The sequence below is a fragment of the Anolis sagrei genome, chromosome 6, assembly GCF_037176765.1.
Source record: "Anolis sagrei isolate rAnoSag1 chromosome 6, rAnoSag1.mat, whole genome shotgun sequence".
NCBI classification, from domain to species: Eukaryota; Metazoa; Chordata; class Lepidosauria; order Squamata; family Dactyloidae; genus Anolis; species Anolis sagrei.
Window position 1 is genome coordinate 97790162 of NC_090026.1, and position 22570 is coordinate 97812731.

The following is a 22570-nucleotide window of genomic DNA, read 5'->3' on the forward strand; positions in this document are numbered from 1 at the left end:
TAAAATACTAAGGATAATATAAGCTACACTGGACACAGTGGGAATAAACTTTAGCACCCTGGACAGTTCTTTTGCTATTTAGACTAAAGCCCAGGGTGGATTTACCACCTCACTGTTGTGGAAGCCACCAGCCCCCCTATAAAGATATACAAGGAAAGGTAGTTGGGGAAATTTTCCTATATTTCCTAAAACAATTGAAGAGTGATTATCCTATTTCTAGTAAAAAGCTTCACATTAATCCACATGATTTCTGATCCATCTATTAGAGAAAGTGCAGTAAGTGAAAAATTGTAACATCTTGTACACAGTGTTTATTAAAGGCATATTTATGCTTGACATATGCCTTTTTATCTCCATGCTAATCTGCATGGATGATTTGTTCCCTTATCTGCATCTTAAGAAGGAAATACGTTGCTTCACTTTTATGGCTGGTTGGAGTCTATAAGGAAATTCCCTCTGACTGAAAAAAGTATACCAGCAGGCGTAAAACAAATAAACTAACTGACAATTGGGGGGTTTTTTTAAAGGGAAGGGACTTTCTTGAAAGATGAAAGAAAGGGGAAAATATCCCATGTTTTCAACTCTGTGGCTGTCTAATGTAGATTAGATTTTTGTTTGAAACCACCAGGCTGCAAACATACCAGAGGTTTTTATTTTGCTCCTCCTTTTGAAGATTTTAGTTCTTTGAAAATTATTCAAAGGGGAAAATGTTCATGTTTCATCACAATCACAGTTACAAGGACTTTTCAGCCGTAAACTGGAGAACTCTTACTTTGATGGAGTTCTGTCAATTTAAGCTAATAACCACCTTGGAGGATTTCTCGGATGACTGTAGGAATCCTCTTTTTCCTCTGGAGCAAGTTAAAAAGTAATTGAAATTAAGGTAATTGTGTTTGTCATCTATTCCAGCAGACATGCTTTTGAAAGATACACATTTCTCTCCATAGCTGCCCTCTCACAGCCATGTTCCCTGAGGAAGGGGGAGGTTTTTGACAAGCAAAAGAGTTAAACATTCCCTCCCTACCTCACCTCACCTCATTCAGAACAAAGACTGGAAAAGAGCATTTGCATTACAGTTCTCAGAATCCCATGCATTTCAACTCCCAGATTCCCATGATGGCAGAGGAATTCTGGAGACTGCAGTCTTGGAAAGCAATATTTTAAAACTCTGGTTCAGAATCTATTGGGACTTCTTCCACAGCTGCTATTTATGCTTTTTAAAAAGGGTATACTGCATATAGATAAATGGAATTCATGCAATTCATATCATCCTTGGTCTGGCCCTGATAAATCAAAATGCTAAAAAATATGCATACTGTATTTGCAGGAAATCTATTGCTAATTATAACACAGTTGTTGTATCAATCCAGGCATCAATTAATCCACGAGTGACTAATATGCCTGAAGGCACAACATCTGCCATACTTTATTATTCAAGTAGTCATTACCCACAACAAACACAGCAAACCAAAAGCACAAACATCAGGAAATAAGCTGATATGAGCATAATGTGAGAAACCCTGCTAACATTTCAAACTGTAACGGAGTAAACTCATTTCATTCAAGTCTCTTATTAATTTATTTTCTAGCATAAACAAGAAGAGATCATGCAATTTCACAGTACAGTTAGAATTTTTATAGTAATAGGTGATGTAGGTATAAAAATTAGAAATACATTAAAACATACATCAGATCATAAGTCATGTAATTTTGTCTCCAACACGTGTGTTTGTGTGTAGCTTAGAGAGCTGGATGTGTTTAACCTGGAGAAGAGAAGGCTCAGAGGTAACCTGATAGCCATATTAAATTTTTGGAGGGTTTCTTATTGTATTTGGAGAAACCTTTGTTTTCTGATTTTTTTATCATGTCAGAAGCAACTTGAGAAACTGCAAATGTAAGAGAATTGCAGAGGCATTGCCCAGGGGACACCCGATTGTGTTACCATCCTGTTGGAGGCTTCTCTCATGTCCCATGAGAAGTTCAAGCTGACAGATGGGAGCTTATCCCATCTCACAGATTTGAACCCCTGACCTTCAGGTCAGCGGTTCAACTAGCGCAAGGGTTTAACTCATTGCGCCACCACTCTGATACTTTAAAGATTAGGACATGGGATAATGGATTGAAAATGCAGGAAAATAAATTCTTCTTAAATATTAGGAAGAACTTCCTGACAGTAAGAGCTGTTCATCAATGGAACCTGCTGCCTGGGAATATGGTAGAGTCTCCTCTGGAGGTTTTTAAACAGTATCTGGATGCAAAGTGTCCAAATATAACAACAAAACCTCGATCGAGGAGGCCTTCCATGAGGAAAGAGTAAATCCTGTGAAGACCTCTGGGCAGAATATTTCTCCACTCCAGGAAGTATGATATTTATCAATATTTTGTGGTGCTAACTCCAGCAATGAAATAATGGCAACAGGTAGCCTCCATGTCAGTAGGATGGAAATATATTTCATTTGTTTTTTCCAAAATTTAAAGGAGTTGTCCAAAATGCTAAACTCTTCCCCCAAAGTAGATTCAATACCCTGAATAGCCCTTTTGCGCTCACTCCACTTACCAGGAGGCCACCTCAGCCACTGTCATGGTGTAGCAAGGAGACAGAACCAGTTGGTAAAAGATAATTCAATATCCGCCTTTAACCCTCGTGTTTGCAACTTCTGATGTGCTCTAGAATCCTGCGCATGTCCTAAATTCCCATATGAAAAGGGGGGGGGGGAGTTGCCCAGATTGAATTAGCTGGATCCCTGTGACCATAAGTTGCCTGGTAAATGATCAAGAATCATAGGTACCACAGTGCAAATATATTTGTTACACCTTTCTGTTCTAAACTAACTCATCAATGAAGTGTCTTCGTCAGTGGTAAGTGCCATTCCTAGTCCTGCGTCTGCTGTTCCTTCTCACAGATCACAGGGAGAAGCATGAGGGCCCAAACATTTCTGCTTAAAAGCATGCTTCCTTCCACTCAAAAGAACAGCCATTTACCAAAACCAGCAAAATAGTATTAGCACTATGCCAGGGCATTGTTCCAACGTACTATTTTGCCTGAAGGAACAATTGTGGCATTCCATCAAAGGATCATATTGAGTAGTCTCTTCTATCATTTCGTAACAAGCAATACAAACTCTGTTGACAGAGAAATGCGATCACCATCCTGCTGTCCAACAACTTAGTAAAACCCAAAGGCAAACATGCAAAGCCTCATACCAGTTTAATGGTCATGCTTCCCGCCCTGCAACAATTCTGTAGAGTGTAATTTGGCAAACACACTGAGAATTATCTGTTAAAAATGTTTGGCCTCACTCACATAGAAACTTTTTCCCTTGGGAAAAAATGAGATCAAATTCACCACTGCTACAAATTGTATATTCTAAATGATGATTGTGCAAAGTGCTGACTATGAGCGACATCTTATCTGTGTGTAACCTTAAAATATGACCCTTGGAGCTCCCAGAAGCCCTCCAAAAACTCCATGTCCCTCCAAAAATGTATAACTTCGGGGCTGATTTGGGAGGGAAATTGCTCACCAAGCAGGTAACACTTATCAAAATCACAAAAAACCCCAAATGGTGGCTTCTTTCTCCTAATCATTTTAAGACCCCAAATATAATCGCAAGAAACTTTCATAGATGAAAAAGACAGAAAATCTGCTGAAATGCTGGCCAGAAGTGTTGTGTCACTTCAAGGATGTCAAAATTTGTCAGCGTGGCCCTCCAGGCAGGCCCCCTTTTACTGGATAAACTGTTGACTACCCTTTTTAAAACTCTTGAGATTAATCTACTTTTTAGATAAATTCAACCTCATTCCCTTCTCCACTTTCTATTTTGGTCCAGCTAGGAATTCTATATAGGTAAGGGGCAAATCACTTGTGGCTCTCCAGATGCTGTTGGAATGCAGCTCTAATCACACCTCAAGACTGTCTATAGCTGATAGGGATCATAGACCAAAAAACTTGGGGGCTACAAGTTGCCCACACTTGATTCTCTTCATTATCATGTACACTACACTAGTCAAAGCTTATGCTTTCCTGGAGATGTCAACAACTGAAGCTGTGACCTTAAGCATGCAACATTCTTCTCTATTTAAAGGGCTTCAGCTTTTCTCAAAAGTCCTCTTTGAAACAGAGGACCATCTTATATGAAGTCAGATCATTGGCCGATCTGGCATGGTATTGTTTATAGCACTTACCATAAGTCTTTCCAAACATAAGCCTTTCCTATTCCTACCTGGCAATATGAGATATTGAATATGAGACCTTCTATACCAAGACAGAGGCTCTATGAAACATACACACAACTGCTGGGCTGGGAGGATTAATAGTGCAGCTAATAGCTGTTCCAAAAGCAAGCAAATGTACAATACCTTCAGGAGATCTTTTGGTTCACTTCCTTCATCCACAACAATCAATTGAGCTCTTCCATTCCGTTCATTGTCCCGAATACCGATAGCGACCTGAGTAGCCTTCAAGCGCTCATATTTATTGCATGTAGAGCCACACCACTGGTATATGTTCTAGAACAAAATAAAGACATCTTTGGTTAATAGGAAGCTCTATGAAAAGTGTACAATATTCCAAGCCCTTTAAACACCCCATTAATGGGTGCAGCTTGAGATGGTATTCAGGCAAAGAGAAAGTTTTCCCCTGGAGGCTCATCTTGGAAGATTTGGGTTTTCAAATAGTATGGACCTATTAAAGGACATAGCCTGCAGTTTGAATTCTGAATTTTATTTTGACTGATTTATAAATATCTTTTCATCTAGAACAATGTGACGTTATATACCATAACAAGAAGGAATTTGTTTTGTGACTTGGATACATATATCAGATAACAGATCAAAGCAACCTATGAAATATCACAGGGAACCAAATCTTTTGTATTTACATGATTTAACTAGACAGACCAGTATGCTGGCTTCAATGTCTAGAGCTTGAAATTTCTTCTTGGTAACATGGGTCCTTCACATACAGTTTTTTCAAGTCGCCCATTTGGAAACTGAAGTTTTGAAATACAAGTAGCATGAAACTATAATAATTATATTCATAGGAAAAAAGATCACCTGCTGAGAATCTAGTATGGCATGTATAATTCAAGACAATCCCTCCATGTTAATTACAGAGTGAACAAACAAACAGTGAGAAATCATAACGAAAATTAAATTGTTTTTGTACAGCATATATTTAAAGATGGTATCATATTAAATAGAAATGAACAACAAAAGAAAAATATGGAAATAATTTCTCAACTACTTTTTAATTTTCTTTTTTCGTTTTCTATTTTTTTTTCCAGAAAGAATCCCAAAAAAACCCCAAGATGAACAGGGTCATGTACAGAAGGCTGTATTCTCTTCACCTACTAGACTTAAGTACAGTTTTCATCAATTTAAATACATTTCATTTCATAAATCAGATGAGTCTTCCTTCAATGGTATCTCCATAAATTTGAAGATAATGAAAACAACAGCTTTGAAAGAAATAATCATAATTCTCCTGATATAAACATACATCATGGAAGGGGTCCACTCTGTGAATCTGAGAGAAAAATGGCTCTTCTCAAATGGTGCCTTCATTCTTCAGGAGTAATTATTTTTGTCACCCACTTAATTGGAGATGCCGTCTTAATCAACATTTACTGCACTTTTCCTTTATTGCACTTTTAATCATATTCTGTGTTTTATTTCTCTACTAGCATATATACTCCAAATTGCCCGGGTGTCAGAGGGTCCACTGCCCCCACCCTTGTAACCCTTATTTCTCTTTCTCTCTGATCCCATTCCTTCTCCCCTGTTCTTTCCTCTTCCTTCCTCCTTCCCTTCCCTTCCACTCTTCTTTCTTCAGCTCTGAAGGCCTACTTCACAATGTGTCCATGGCAACAAGGTTTTCTTTCCTGTTCTTTTCTCTTTCCCTCCCTTCCCCTCATACACATGCCACCTTTCATTCTCAGAGACATCACAGAGGGCCACTTCACCTAGCAACAGTCTTTGTGTTTCAGAGAGATAAATAAAAATTCATATTCGACATATAGATATACATCAACTTTATAAGGAACTGTCTCCAAAGGAATTTGTTTAGAATTTGAAACTTATGTTCCACAACAAGCTGTAGATGGTTTGACAGAACAGCTTGTGAAATAAATGTACTTAGGTTGGTATGAAAGCAGAAAAACCTGGAAAATTGAACAGATGAGTATCAAAGCTTTTGTTCCATTCTTATGCACTTTGCCTAATTTTATCTCCAATTTTAAACATCTTGTTCTTTGGCTAGACTTCATGGCCAATCGTGCATCCTGAACATATACCCAAAGGAGATACACACAAATAGTGTTTCCTGGTTTGAAGTAAAAGGAATGCAAAGCAAAAATCTACAATGACATTCAAGGCTTAAACAGCTTCACTACAGTTTTGAGTTTTCATACATATTTCAGGAATGCCACATAAAGTGCACAGTATGTGCATACACAGAAATACTACATGTTCCCATAATATAAATGAGTTCCACTTGGATACTGGAACATGATTCTTAATAATTTTATCTAAGTGGAATATCTGAAAGCCCTGTGGAACTACGAACTCACAGTTTGAAGGGGAAAAGGTCCCTAAATCTACAGATAAGTTCAATTAAGCAACCTGGAGGTCCCTTCTCAGTACTCGCATTTGACAATATGTTTCTGCAACATTTCAAAATACCACACAACTATAGAAAGGGAAATTAGCATTATATGTTTCTAGAAATATTGCTTTAAATTAGTTCTGAGGTTTTGAGGACAAACCTCTTAGACCTGTACTTTTCACAGTCTATAAAAATAACCTTTTCACAGACAATAAAACAGAACACAATCTATTCTGGTGTTTTCAGCAAGAATATTTTTAATTCCTCATTTAAAGACTGTAACGAGAGGGAAATTTGGAACAAGGAAATTCAGTATTCTGTGAAGTTTGTGGTTCTGAGCTTTCATTTCAAATCTTGGGGAGTCACTGGCAAAGTGGCAGGTAACAAATGCAATATATATATATAAACCAACAGTGCAAAACTTTTCAAAACAGTGCAAAGGATGAGGAAAAATACCACAAAGCATGGTACTGCAATAATCAAATAGAAGACCAAACAATGTAGGATGAAAGAAACATAAAACCACCAAGAACACTTTACGTCATATCAACCACCATCTGTAATTTGGGTTTCAAACTGTCTGCTAGAGAGCCAGGCATTTTAAATAAATAGTAGTGCTTGCAATTTATGATCATTGAATGCTTCAGAACTGAAAGCAAAATGTCCTGCAATTTGAGATAAGAGGAGATTTCCCTATCAAAAAGTGATAGAAATATAGGACTACAGTTCAGAGGCTGAGCAGAATCTGTATATACTTTGCATTAAAAAAAAAACCAGATTCAGTCTCAATACAGACTTCTCCAGGTATAATTGGGAATGATCCTTCTGTGAAACTGCTGGAAGTCAGTGTAAAGGATACCAAGGGTTTCTTCTAATGTAGAGCAGCTTCCTATATTTTCTGCAAAAAGTCTACAAAAAGTTGCTATACACATATCTGTATAGCAATATTCTGTTTCTTGTCAAAGGGTTATGGCTTCTGCACTAGATTATGCAATATATGTTTCTCCTAGGGTCTTCCTGTTTAAAGTGCAATTATTTCTATTTCTCTGTATGTTCAAATCTTATTCATATGCGATTTGTCTAATAATCAACTTTTAGACTTCTTTATAAAATGGGAACAGAGCTTGTTTTTACAAATAACAAAATAAGAATATTGAGGGTAAAAAAGAAGTATATAGGCAAGCCAGTATAACAACAACACAAACAATATCAAAGTTTAAATTAACATTTCATATTTACAATGCCACTAATGAGTTAATGAGAGTTCCTTCCCCATCTCCCTTTTGTCTTCTATCTCCCCAGTCAACTAAGAACCTTGTCACATCAAGATCGGGATTCATCACAAAACATGGGAAATGCAGTGGGGTTTGGAGTGAGGTGTGGGGAACCTGTCACCCCACATCACCCAGCTTCCCCCTCACTCCATCCCAGGGGTGGGGGAAGCATCAGCCACTTGGCTTCCCCCTCTTGTTGCCTATGCAACATGGGAAACTACCCTTGTTGCCATGGCATAGGATTATAATGCTCCCTCTTCACTTGTGCCATGGAGCCTTGCTAGAAGTAGATCTACAGCCCCATCCACACAATACCTTAATCACGAAATAACATCATACAAAAGCTGACTGGCCCAACCTAGGGTTCACAACCAGAAACAGTCAACACACCTGCTTTTGGAGGGTGGCTAGACAACGTAATTGGAAAACTCATGATGATTCACTACAAAGGAGGGAAGCCGTGGGATAAAAAGATCCCCTTTTATCCCATTTTTGGCTGAAAGATGTGCCTCTTTGCAAGTCTGGATGCCAGAAAACACATGTTTTCCTTCCCTCCCCTCCCCTCCCTCCCCCCCCCCCCCATGGACACTGCTCCAGCTGATGTCCATCCCTTTTAAAAAGCAGCTGATCAGCTGATTGGGCTGTCAAATGGATGAACAGTTGATTGACAGGAAGCAAACTGAGAGCCATTAGAACTCTCTGAAACTCTTTACTTTACACTGTAAACACTGTACCACTGTAAACAGAGCTTTAATAATTAATTAGGGAAGGGAGAAATCTGGCAGACCTTTTTTTAATTCCCTCCATTATGCGCTGATCTATATATGTGCACATGCAAATATGCTTGTATTTATTATATTTAGATATGAGCATGTGTGCATATATAGATCAGTGCATAACATTTTTTTTAAACTTCCAGCAGATGTCCCCTGTCCAACCCCCATTTTATCCCAAGACACAGAAGGGAGGCCAGTGAGGATGGCGGGGGAAGAAAGCCTGGGACTGGCAGGTCTGTGTGGTGACCTACTCTGAGGTCCTGTTTTTGTTGTTGTTGGTTTTTTTGTCCCTCCTTTAAATCCCACAATTTGGAGCTGTCTGGAAGTGCCTTATGTCATGGGATGGGAGCCAGTGGGCTCCGTGCCACAAGTGAAGAGGGAGCATTCTACGGTGGGCAATTTTGCCCGTCTGATGACGTAGAATATTCACTCCATTCTAACCACTGCAAACCTTGCAATGACCAAACATGTGTCATAGCCCAACTATTGATATTAAGAGAGTTCAACCTGTTCATTTTAGCCAGACTCAATTCTGTGCATGTTTACTGAGAAGTAATTTGCATGTAATTGAATAGAATTCAATCCTTGGTAAATATGAAGAGCACTGCACTCTTCCAGTGGAATCTTACTAACAAGGAAGTTCCAGCATTTAATGATGCTTTAATTTTTGTCCATGCATTTTGGATTTGAGCCTGGAACATAAACAGACCCTTCCTATCCTTCTTATCCTTCTGTAAACAGATAAAGCCTTTCTAAAAAAAATCTTGCAGGTTTGTCAAAATTGATTTTTCCAGAGAAACAGTCCTCATATAACAAGCTGGTCTTATTGTTGATTAATTTGTTTAAACTAGTTTCATTCTTGTAATTATTTTGCTAATAATTTTTAACTGTGCTTGTTTAACTCTTGTAAGCTACCTTAGTCCAAAACTGGGGGAAATTTGAGGTATAAATAAAATTATAATAATTATAATTATAATAATAAATTATAATATTAACAATAGCAATAATGATAACTCCTTACAACAAGCCTCACTGAGTAAAAGGGGTCCTATTCCCAGATAGTCCCACAGGTTTACAATACTCCATTAGGCTATGATACTTTGTGTTTCATTAAAATATGTATTAGCTCCTTGCTAGTCTACAAACCAATAATTATTTAAATAATGTAATACTTTGATTGATTAATAATTTCTTGTTATTGGCTCTGAGCTTCATAGGAGGTGACATCTCATTTTTAAGCACTGATTATCAGTGCTTAAAAATGAGATAGCATCTCCCATGAATGATGACATAATCATCATTCATGAGCCCCTAGAGAACAGAACAAGTTGAGACAGGTAAACACCTGGATTATCAAAACAATTTCTGACTTAGGAGTTGATGTGCTGGGTTTTTTTTAAAGAAAGAAGCACATGAAGACACCCAGCAAGTATCACAGTAACTGGAATAGAAATCTAGATTTTGGAAAATTTCCATTGCACAATCTAGGTACAGGTTACTTTTCTGCAAACTCACTCTCAGAGTGTAAATTTTCATGTAGCTCTTAAGGAACAATCAGGAGCCTTAAAATAAAACTCCTAGATTGGGAACAGTACAAATAATAATATAATAATATTCTTGTATCCCATCTTGGCCAGCTTACATATGGTACAAAGTGCCTAAAACAGAGCATAAAAACATACAATATGATACAATAAAGTAAAGCATATAGCATATAAAAACAACAATTTAAAACTCAGAACAACACCCAATCGTCTATGGTGGCAACTACCGTAAGACATGGGAATGGGATAGTGCAAATTATAGCTAAGGAACAAAGACATGGGATGAAGTGCATTGCTCAAATTTCACAAGTGCTGAAATTTCACTGATAAAAACCAGAACACAAGTGGGCAAGCACCATCAAAATACAGTCAAGATGGGAAAAGGTATTAATCACGAAAAACACAGACAATCTGCAGCAGTTTGTTTTGGCCTGAGTCTAAAGGTCCATTAATTATTGAGTGTTGGGAGTTTCCCAGAAATAAAGAAAAAACTGTTGTAGTCAATAGTTTTAAATTATGGTTCATGTATCTGGCATATTAAGGGGAACTGGAATAAGGTACTTGAGAAAAGGGGAGAATCAGCTCTCTAGAACTTCACAAGCACGTTACCTGTAATATCTGGTTAAAAGTCAAAGCATGACTCACCCTCTAGAGCAGAAGTCCTCAAACTTTTTAAGCAGAGGGCTGGTTCATGGTCCCTCAGACTGTTGGGGGACCAGACCATAATTGGAAAAAAGCCATGAATGAATTCCTGTGCACACTGCACACATCTTATTTGTAGAGCCAAAAAAAAAAACCCCTCATGAAAGAACAATACAATATTTAAAATGAAGAACAATTTTAACCAACATAAACTTACCAGTATTTCACTGGGAAGTGTGGGCCTACTTTTGGCTGATGAGATAGTCAAGTTAATTAGGATTGTTGTTGTATGCCTTCAAGTTGTTTTGAACTTAGGGCGACCCTAAGTCTAATGTTTAGGACACCAGTGGGGTGGGTAGGTAAATAACCTTGGAGGACTGCATCCAACCCACAAGCCTGAATTGGGGACCCCTGCCTTAAAAAAACCCTTGTTCAGTTGAGAAATCCAGCATATAATATCAGTTACTAAAAATGTCAACTAACTGCCAAACGTAATTCACATGTAGAAGGGTACCATTCATGTATAGATTTTGTAATTATCTTGTTATATGCTCAAGTCCAAACATCTGCATGAGTGTTGGGTATGTTTAGCTTGGAGAAAAGAAGGCTGAAAGGGGACGTGATAGTCATGTTTAAATATGTCACATTTAAGAGAAGAAGCTTGTTTTCTGCTGCTTTATTGACTAGGATACAGAGGAATGGATTCCAATTGCAGGAAAAATTATTCCATCTGAACATTAGGAAGAATCCTCTGATGGTAAGAGCTGTTCAGCAGTGAAATATGCTGCCTTGAAACATGGTGGAGTCTCCTTCTCTAGAGGTTTTGAGGCTGGATGGCCATCTCTTGAAGGTGCTTTGATGGCATTTTCCTGCATGTCAAACTTGAGTTGGCCTGAATGGCCCTTGTGGTCTCTTCCAACTCTATGATTCTATGAGACATCAGGCTTACAGCTTATTTTTTAAAAAAAAAAAAAAAAACAGCTAGACTATAAAGATCCACAATTTGGGCCACAACAAACAAAGAAAGGTCAGATTTTGTTTCATGTCCCAGGACTAAATGGATCTTACAGTCTTCCCACTCATGCTCTTCTAATTCCACAATCTCTTTGATGCAGCAATGTAATTTCAGAGAAGGACTCCTCAGATTGCTACTACGGCTGAATAAATGAAAGCCAGAAATCTTCCAATCCTCTGCAAATTGCTTAAAGGTCTACCAGTAAACCCAGATCAATCTTCTAAAGGTCCAGACTACATGATTTTGGGCTGCTGTTCTGTTTAAACCGTATCTTTCAATCCATTCTTTAATCTAATGAAACTTCCAAAATAATATTTTATTTGGTATAGCACTATTTTGTATAGTTTCAAGTATAAAGCAAGAAGGGTGAAGTACAATCTCCTGAATGCATTTTAGAATACTTTTGAGTCATCAAAAAAGCAGTTAGAGCATCACCAATCCTACATGAAGGATCACATGGTTTAGAACTAAGCTTAAAATGTATGAATCCATCTGGGGATAGTAAATCCTGCCACACAACCTGACAAGCAAGGTGAACCTAAGAGCCCTTTGAAATCTAAAGTTTGCTCAGGCTAGAACAATGATAGAGCAAGCTGGTTGCTACTGGCTCGTCATGCCCATGTTATCTGACAACACCAGGACCAAAAAATGTAATACTAAAGTACAAACAGGAAAAACGCAGCTATCTGACATTAGCCTATGAAAAATAAAAGATGGTTTGAAGCCAAAGAGCTGTGAATGACAATCTGAAAAGCTTTGTAAAGTAGAAAAACATAGCTACACAGGGAAGAAAACATGTTTAAAAGGTTTCCATTAATAGCTTCTGTTTTCCAAAATGCAGAACTCTAGAGCAACATCCTGTTCAGGCTGAATTTTTCCACTGTGATCCTAAGTCATTGAGACATCAATTCTGTACAGTCTTGGACCAAACTCTTTTAATGTATGGCGTATATTTTGTCGGAAAGTACACATACATGGAAGTTTTTTTGTTTTGAGCCAGTACTGAAAAATAATAAAGAATAGAGTCAATAGAGCCAAAATATACTGCAAGTGGAAGCAGTAGCTTTATTTCTTTGAAGCTTGGCAAAGGCATGTAGAGAGGTAGGGACTACTATAACAAGACAAGTCTACATCTTTCACCCATTTAACAATGGGGTTATTAGAGATATTTCACACCTCTTGGACCTCATGATTTTTGTGCTTGGATTTTTTGTGTGTGTTACCAAAGATTTACTCTGGAGGACTTGAGAAACTGCAAGTCACTTCTGGTGTGAGAGAATTGGCAGTCTGCAAGGATGTTGCCCAGGGGATGCCCAGATGATTGATATTTTTACCATCCTGTGGGGGACTTCTCTCATGTCCCCACATGAGAAGCAAGAGCTTGACAGACAGGAGCTTACCCCACTCCCCCGATTCGCACCGCAAACCTGTTGGCACAAGGATTTAACTCATTGTACCACCAGGAGCTTGGATATTGGCCCCTTAAAAGCATTAGCTTTCAATTCCTGAACCTCCAGATGACTGACTCCCAAAATCCTTGATCTTTAGCCATGCTGACTGGATCATCTAAGAACTTAGTTTAAAATATCTGGAGGATCAAAGATGGGGAACAGCTGAATAAGAGAATAGGAAACAATAGTAGAGCAGTACAGTAGCAAGATATAAACAAGATAGCCTGACTGCCTTCAAAAGGTCCTGGACTACAACTCCCATCATCTCCAGACAGACTATGAAAATTGTGGTCTAACACATACCAAACACACCAATTGGGGTTGGATGACATCTTTGAATACCAGATCCTCACTGAAACATGGAATGGAGAGGTGACAGATTAAGTGAAGACTAAAATAGTCATATGTATAAACAGAAAGAAAGAGAAAGACGTAGACATATAAAGATATCAATATTCCTATTCTCAGTTTAAAGTATGTGTTTATGGTTAATGTCTATAACATAGAGATAATATTTGTGTATCTAATTGTAATAATTTTCTTAAACATCTAGCTAGATTACCCTCTTCAAAATGGTTATTATCCAATTCAATACTATCTCCTATTTATCTTACCGTTAGTGAAATGGACTACAGGCAGTCCCCAAGTTATAAACAAAATAGGTTCTGTAGGTTTTTTCTTAAGCTGAATTTGTGTAAGTCCAGCCATATATATGTGTGGTGTTTGTTTTGCTGTCTGTGCCCTTGTTCAGAAGATTTCACCTTGCTTTTTGTCCCAGTGATAATTGGATTTTGAAAAAAAATGGCTTGTTGTGGAAACAAGGATTGGTGATAAAGCTTTCGTGGAGACATCTTTTTCCTATGGTAACTCTTTTAGGAGTGATTTTCTACTTCTGGGGGGTATATTGCTATCTTCCTGATGTCCCACCTCTGTTCTTAACTATGAATCATTTGAAAGTTGCATGTTTGTAACTCGGGAAATGCCTGTATATATTAGCGATTTCCCCCATTGAAGGATGTAAAATCAAACCTGTTCCCAAGCCACACAGATTTACATCTCCCAAACACTTTCTCATATTTCGCTGTTACCTCTGAGTAATTACTTCAACAAGTAATTAGTTATTGTAGGTGTTTTAACTGTGTTATGAAATGAGCATAATTAAAGAAGTTCATGATGACTCAGAGGAGTGAGTAATTTGCCCATTGTTTCCTTCAGACTGTGGTTTTCTAAGAGAGCTCTGGGAATCCAAGCACTTGTCCCAGAATTGCTTCTATAATTCAGTTCTAGAGAACCAAGAAGAGTTAGTTATATAAATGATTTGGGCCTGGTGTTGAGAAAACTTGTGAAGCGCAGAGATCTACATTGAAAACTAATTATGAGCTTGGAAACATAAAACCGATCTGCTGTTCAATATGGTTTCCATGGTGAGGATTAGCTAATACTTTTCCACTGTGTGGTTTTAATACCATAATTGCAGACATTCTGGGTAGCATCCACTCATAATTCCAACTAGAGTAGTCCTGTGAATCAATGAGATGTCATCATGTTATGAAAGTCCTGTTGAATCAACTGATCATTTTTATTTGGAAGTAACAATCGGATTTAGGCCACTATGTTTATTCATTAATATCCTTGTTCAAAAAATTTGAATGGTTCCGTGAAAAATCTAGAGATATATTATGACTCTGGTACACATGAAACCAGACACTGTAATTTTGTCCACCTGCATCTGACAAAATATGTAATCTCTAGAAATGGTCCTCCAGGAATTCAATGATATGGTTCTGCCAGAAGTTGCCAAAGAATTACTCTGGAGGACCTAGCAAATTCCTGGAGAGTACAGCTCTCTAGACATTTTCTAGGATCTCCAGGATAAACCTATAGTAATTTTCATCAAAAATCATTCATTTCACTAGTTTTGCTAATGCCACAGTTTCCTATTTCCAAGGATTGTATCCCCTGTAGATACAAGGACTATATTGTAATTCATACTTCTATCCAGCTAACCCAGTATCATTTACTCCAACTGGAAGTGGATCCCCAGTGTATCAGGCAGAAGTTTGTCTTTATGACAGAGGCCCTATCTACACTGCCATACAATCCAGTTTCTGAATCCAGATTATCTTCTTTGAACTGGATTATATGGCAGTGTAGATTTAAATAATCCATTTCAAAGCTGATAATCTGGATTCAGAAACTGGATTATATGGCAGGATAGATCCAGACTGACGGAGGAACTTCATGTGTTGGAATCTGAATCCCAAGAATTCAGCACCTGAGCTGCATGGTCAGGTATTCTAGACATGGAAATCCCGCAGCATTTGATGCCTCTCTACTTGAGAACAATTTGCTCTAAAGGATTTCAACAGCAGGTGCCAGAAAATAAATTGGTATGCAAAGTACATACTGTATCCCTGAAAGACAATCCCTCCCCACAACCTAGAATAGTTGCATTTTTGCCATGACTTCCTGTTTCCATCATGCCATGCTATTTGAAGGATTCTGAAAACAGTAGTCCATAACACAGCTCTTCTGATCATTGACCTGCCCCGCCTAACAAAAAAGTGATGAAAGCTGGGAAATTATCAGACGTATTGGCTAAAGTGGGATGGAGTCCACAAATGCTATACCAAATAAAATCTCTTAGGTCCTGTCAACACTGGTCACTTGTTCTTTGGCCGATCTGGAACATTATACTCTGGGCTTGCCCTGAATCAACCATGATGACAGCTATACACACTGGGCCAAATCCTCCGTTGCATTGCATCAGTATCAAGATGGTGCAGATGGATTAAAAATGCACTGGCCCTACTGGCCCATGCCCTTGTCCTCATGTCACCACCACTGCTCCTCACTAACCAAGGAGCACCCTGCAAGAACCTGGTCATCATAGTCACATCTGCTGGTGTTATTTTGGGGCACTTGCATAATAAGCTAGGAAGGGATAGATCTTTTTTTGTTGATTACTTGGGTGGTCAGCATGATCAGAATTAGGGGAAGGATGATAGCAGCTATTCATGTATGGAAAATGTAACGAGCCAATGGAACCTGATCCAGCTGTCCCCATTACTGCAAAACCCAAGGACACTGTGAAGCAAATTCATGTTAAGAGCTAAAAGGTCCAGATTCTTATTAGAAGTCATTGTACATTGTCAAAACTGTCAGCACCAGCTTTGGATGAGCATGGGATTTTTATTCATGTAGACATGGCCTTAGCCTTGAAAGTGATTTGCATCCAGGGCTCTATACTGTCCCCCATGCTGTTTAATATCTACATGAAGCCGCTGGGTGAGATCATCCGGAGTTTCGGGGTGCGGTGTCATCTGTACGCAGATGATGTCCAACTCTGTCACTCCTTCCCACCTGCTACTAAGGAGGCTGTCGAGGTCCTGAACCGGTGCCTGGCCGCTGTAATCGTCTGGATGAGGGCGAACAAATTGAAATTAAATCCAGACAAGACAGAGGTACTCCTGGTCAGTCGCAAGGCCGAACAGGGTATAGGGTTACAGCCTGTGCTGGACGGGGTCGCACTCCCCTTGAAGGCACAGGTTCGCAGCTTGGGTGTGATCCTGGATTCATCGTTGAGCCTGGATCCCCAGGTTTCAGCGGTGACCAGGGGAGCATTTGCACAGCTTAGGCTCATGCGCCAGCTGCGCCCGTACCTCGGGAAGTCTGACTTGGCCATGGTAGTACACGCTCTGGTCACATCCTGCCTTGACTACTGCAACGCTCTCTATGTGGGGCTGCCCTTGAAAACGGCCCGGAAGCTTCAGCTAGTCCAGCGCGCGGCAGCCATGTTACTAACAGGAGCGGGACGCAGGGAGCATACAATGCCCTTGTTGTTCCAGCTCCACTGGCTGCCGATCTGCTACCGGGCCCAATTCAAGGTGCTGGTGTTGGCCTACAAAGCCCTAAACGGTTCCGGCCCAAAATACCTTTCTGACCGCATCTCGGCCTATGAGCCCACGAGGACCTTGAGATCGTCTGGGGAGGCCCTTCTCTCGATCCCGCCTGCCTCACAGGCATGTCTGGCGGGGACGAGAGATAGGGCCTTCTCGGTGGTGCCCCCCCCCGGCTGTGGAACGCCCTCCCTGTAGATATCAGACAGGCGCCCTCCCTTATGGCATTCCGCAAGAGCCTAAAGACATGGTTATTTGAGAAGGTGTTTGACTAAGTGCTACAACTATTGGCAATGATGATCGGAACGGAATATGGATAACGAGTTTGGTTTATGATTCTACGATGAGACGGCGCGGATGATTTAGTGTAATTGTATTATTGATTGTTATGTTGATTTTGCTGTGATATTGTCTATTGTAAACTGTTTTTATATGTTGTACACCGCCGTGAGTCGCCCTAGGGCTGAGAACGGCGGTCAACAAATGCAGTAAATAAATAAATAAATAAATACGTGGTGACTTATCATTGAGTAATGGATTTATTAGATCTATTACCATAAGATCTAGCAACTAAATTCAGACCCAAAATTTATTTATTTGTATTCAAATATTTGTACCCCGCCCTTCTCAACCCCCGGAGGAGGACTCAGGGCGCCTTACAGGAAAACTCTATCCTCCCACATTCTTGTCTGGACATTCTACTGTGTCTAAAAGAGAACTCATTTCTCAACTTTCCAGTTTGGTTTTGATTGCATAATATAGCAAAGGGTGGCAGCATTATACAAGGAATGGCTTGCCAACTTTTCTCAAGTCTTTTATTACTCATTCTTGCTTTATCCCTTTGGGTGCCACGGGTCACAATATTTTGCTTTTGCAACTCTTGATTTCCTTGGCAAAGGACTGCTTATTCTTAGATTTTTATAGATTAATTCACTGGCATGCTGCCTGAGTCTCATGACAGCAGCTGATAATGAATATCACATCCTCAACCAGGACCTGTGTCATTGTTTTAGTAAATGTTACAATTCCTGATTGCACACAATGATAGTAAACAAGACAGAAGAAATCAGCATTGATTCTCATCTTGTGAGAATCCACTTGCTTCTCACACACTGTCATTTCCATCCAATAGTCATGTCTTTCTTTTTTAAAGTACTTTTTTGTATCTGAGTTTCTTTTTTTATTATTTTTTCTTTATTGTATTGTTAACAACTACATTTATCTTTACTTTACACTGCTTTGGTTTCAATACATTTTTTCTTTCCACCCTTTAACCCTCCCCCTGTTGACAAGTTGGTCCTTCTTCCTTTATTCGAGCCATCGTTGCATTTTATCTAGTTTTTTCCCCCCAATGATCGTCTTCTGGTTTAGCTTCTTGTATCCAATTTTTAAAGGGTGACCATATTTCTTTGATTTCCTTCTGCTTTTCTGTCCATAGTTTTTCATTTCTTATAATGTCCATAATTTCCAATTGTACTTGTTCCCACACATATTCATACCATTTTCCCAGGGTCCATTTCTTTTTTTTCTTTCCACCCCCAGGCAATCACAGCATGTGCTGCTCTAAACATCATCATAACTAATTTTTGTTCATGTGCTTTTATTTTACTGTCCCCGCAGATCCCTTTTAAGAGAATCTCCATATTTAAATCATTTTTTTATTTTTGTATATAATTCAATTTTCATGAAGATTTGATTCCAAAACTTTTGTGTCTCCTTACATTCCCACCATAGATGTGAGTACCAATCTTCTCAACTCCCACAGGGACAACATTTCAGATTTAGACCCTGGATCATATGTGCCAATTGAATTGGTGTCCTATACCATTTTATTATTACTTTCTGCTCCAGATCCCTATATTTTTCTATCTTTATTTTATTTAATCCATTCCTTATTCTATCTATTTTTCTTTCCCTGTGCCTCCTTCCTTTTCCCATCTATTTTCCATCCTTTTATACATAAATTCCCTGTCTTCTAACGTTCTTCCATATATTTTACCTAACCTTTTTTGCCTTTCACTGGATCTTTCTTTCAATATTCTATCTATTATATTTTCGCCCATATTACTTTCTTCCTTTTATATTTGTTCCCAAATGCCTCTTAATATTACTATTAGCCTAAATCTTCCTTCCCCTAAATTTTCTAGCTGACTCCATTCCATTAGTACATCTTTTTCGTTATATAAATCCTTTATTTTATAATATCCCAACTGTTTCAGTTTCTTTATAACGCTCTGAGTTTCTTCTTCAGACTATTTGCTATTGGAAGCATCTTGGAAATGTGGACCTTCTAACAAATAGAATTTTCTGCTCAATCATTTGCTTAAATGCGTAAAGGGAAAAGGCTAGCAGAAAACCACAATTGCTTGTGATACATTATAATATATATTACCACAGGGGAATGTTTTGTAATATATAGGAGCATGAACATAATGCCATGTGATATTCATTACGCATTTGGTTTGGTTGGAAAACTTTGCTGTGTTGAAACTCACCGTTCCAAGATCTACAATGAAGCAGTCTCCTTTGTTGAAGCTCTCCCAGCTAAGAGGAACCTCTGTGGCTCGAACCACTCTCCGGCCTTTGATGTGCAAAAGTCTCCGGGCACTAAGGTCATTTGTGATGACATGCTTAAAACCTGATGCAACACCACCAGCCTATATGGATTAAGACAAGTATTAGCTCGTTTCTTTGGTCAGATTTACAGCTTAGTTACACCACTGCCTTAGAAGTTCAAACATCACAGCAAATGTTATCTAGATTAACCATAGAATTAAGATATCCTAGATGGACCTTCAAAATATGCATGGCTTAGGGTGCCTTACTGGCTTTTGTTTTTGCACTCCGAGTATAATTCATATGATGCATTTTTCTCCCTTCTGCTAGTAGGTTAAGATCTGTCATTATCTGTAACAGGAATAGGCACTCCTTTCCCTTTTAGATGTTTTGATTAGGTGTTTTCACACTGAAGGAGTACAACAGTATGTTCATCTGTTATGTAAACTCAAAGCAAGTGTTTTTTTCAAACTGCAGTCCTCCAGGTGTTTTGGACTTCAGCTCCCAGAAATCCCAGCCAACTTACCAGCTGTTAGGAATTGTGAGATTTCAAGTCCAAAACATCTGGAGAACAGTTCGAGAAACTCTGCTCTAAGCCATTGAGTTTATAGGAATGGGGGCTTCTTCAGTTTTAATATTAAACCTGACCTCTCCCTTACTTTTGCCCTTTTAGCATTTTTTAAGAAAGTCACCAGCTTCTTTAGAAATGCTGCATAATCACACTATTCAATACCTTATACTTAATGCCACCTTTGAAGTACCCGACAAATTGTGTTGACTCATATCCTTGGATTTCTCGATGTTGCACGGGTTTTCCACCAAGGTAATCATCCATCTGAACTGTAAAGATTGCTGCAGCAGTACTTTCATCCTGAGAACACTCTTTTCCTAAAATAAAATGGAATGATTCTATTTAGAAGATAAAGTTAATAGCAAGAGATTTCAAATTGAAATCATACCAATATGTATACCCACACATTTCTTCCAATGAGAAATGGGAAACGAAATTCTGTGCGGGAGCCCTAGAGAAGGCATAGGAATGTAAAAAAACATGGTTTAAGTATTTGAATGGCTTACTCAGAACAACTACACTATCTATCCATCATTCTGAGGCATAACCTAAAAGCATCAATATAAATGTTTGCATAGTCATAACAGGAAAGATGCCAGCAATACAGTATATCAACAGTTACTCTTCCCCTATTAAATTATGTTAATGAGAGTTTTCTGTAGCATGAACAAAATCAAGAGGAGGACAGAAAATGGCTTAGTTCATACATGATTGCAAACCATAGTTCTGGATACCTAATTAAGATATTGGGTTCACAAGTCATAGAAGCCCAGTGTTCCCTGTGAAATTATTCTATACATCAGCACGGTGATGTACATTGCCAGATTGTTCTTGCTAACATTGAAAGTGGATAAACAAATGCAGGTCAGTTCCAGGGGCTGCCATTTAGGAACACACACTTGCCATTTGGGAGAAAAACCATCCTATGCACCCTCTTTCCTTGAATGTATTTTGCTCCACAAATGGCATATTGTGCCCTCAAAAGTCTCCTCAAGTTGCAGTTTGTCACTGGAGCCCTGAGGAAATGTAAAACTAAGAAAATGAATGCTATATCCAGTTTTGCAGGAAATGTTAGTATAAAATGGTCCAGGATATAAAATGGACCCATGTGGCAAATTATGAACAAGGGACACAATTTGATCTTTCAGAGACTAAATTTTCTGGAGGCGGCTCCTGAGAGTGTGCCACTTTTTGAGAGTGAAAAGAAACTACAAGATAAACTCTTGTGGATATTTAGCTACCCCAACTCCAAGTGGGACAAATTTACTACAATTAATATGTTCCAGTGGGGACATACTGAATCATCCTCAGTAATCAGAAGGTATTGCACCACCTGACATCCGCCGGGAAGTAGCAGCCAATAGTGAAAGGACCAAGGCAGTGACATCTCCAGCTCATCCCTTGTTTGGGTATCAGCCAGCACGTCAACAACTTAAATCAAGAAATAGTTTTCTAAGATCTACAGAGACACTCGCTGGAACACCTCAGCAAGCGAGAGTCCAAAAGTGGCAGGCTCAAACCCAGCACCTCAATCCGTGGGTGATACCAGATGAGAGACTCCCCCCTGGGCACACAGAAGACTGGGCGACTTGGAAGGCGCTGAACAGACTGCACTCTGGCACTACGAGATGCAGAGCCAATCTTAAGAAATGGGGCTACAAAGTTGAATCCACGACATGCGAGTGTGGAGAAGAGCAAACCACAGACCACCTGCTGCAATGCAACCTGAGCCCTGCTACGTGCACAATGGAGGACCTTCTTGCAGCAACACCAGAGGCACTCCAAGTGGCCAGCTACTGGTCAAAGGACATTTAATCAACTACCAAGTTTGCAAAATTTGTGGTTTTTTATCTGTTTGTTTGTTTTGTTCTGTTAGAAATGTAATACAATGGTATGGTTGCTGATGACACGATAAATAAATAAAATCAGAATTTGGAAGAATTTCAGGTTCTCTTATTACTTCAAACCTCATTTGTTGTGATGTCTGAACTGACAAACCATGATTTGCAAAAGTCCAGCAAGCCAGAATCAGAAATCATGGTTCTAGGGGAGTTTGTAAAGCATATTTGCATGGATTATAGTTTGGCATATCTGAAGTGATAGAAGACTGAGGCTAGAAATGTAATCAAGCCCAAACTTGAGCAACACTTGATTTTTTACACCAATTGACATCAGTATTCCACCAATGCAAAGATTAATGCTACACAAATATTCATATGTATAGTATTGTGCATTTTG

The 22570-nt window shown here is 38.9% G+C and overlaps 1 protein-coding gene across 1 annotated transcript in view; it reads right to left on the reverse strand.

Moving 5' to 3' along the window:
* SCIN (scinderin) overlaps window positions 1-22570 on the reverse strand; it is a 74527-nt gene that overhangs the window by 41403 nt on the left and 10554 nt on the right. The window contains exons 2-4 of the mRNA XM_060782172.2: window positions 20495-20649; window positions 19701-19862; window positions 4360-4509 (exon numbers count right to left, since the gene is read on the reverse strand). Coding sequence (XP_060638155.2) covers window positions 4360-4509; window positions 19701-19862; window positions 20495-20649 — 467 coding nt within the window. The remainder of the gene's footprint in view (window positions 1-4359; window positions 4510-19700; window positions 19863-20494; window positions 20650-22570) is intronic.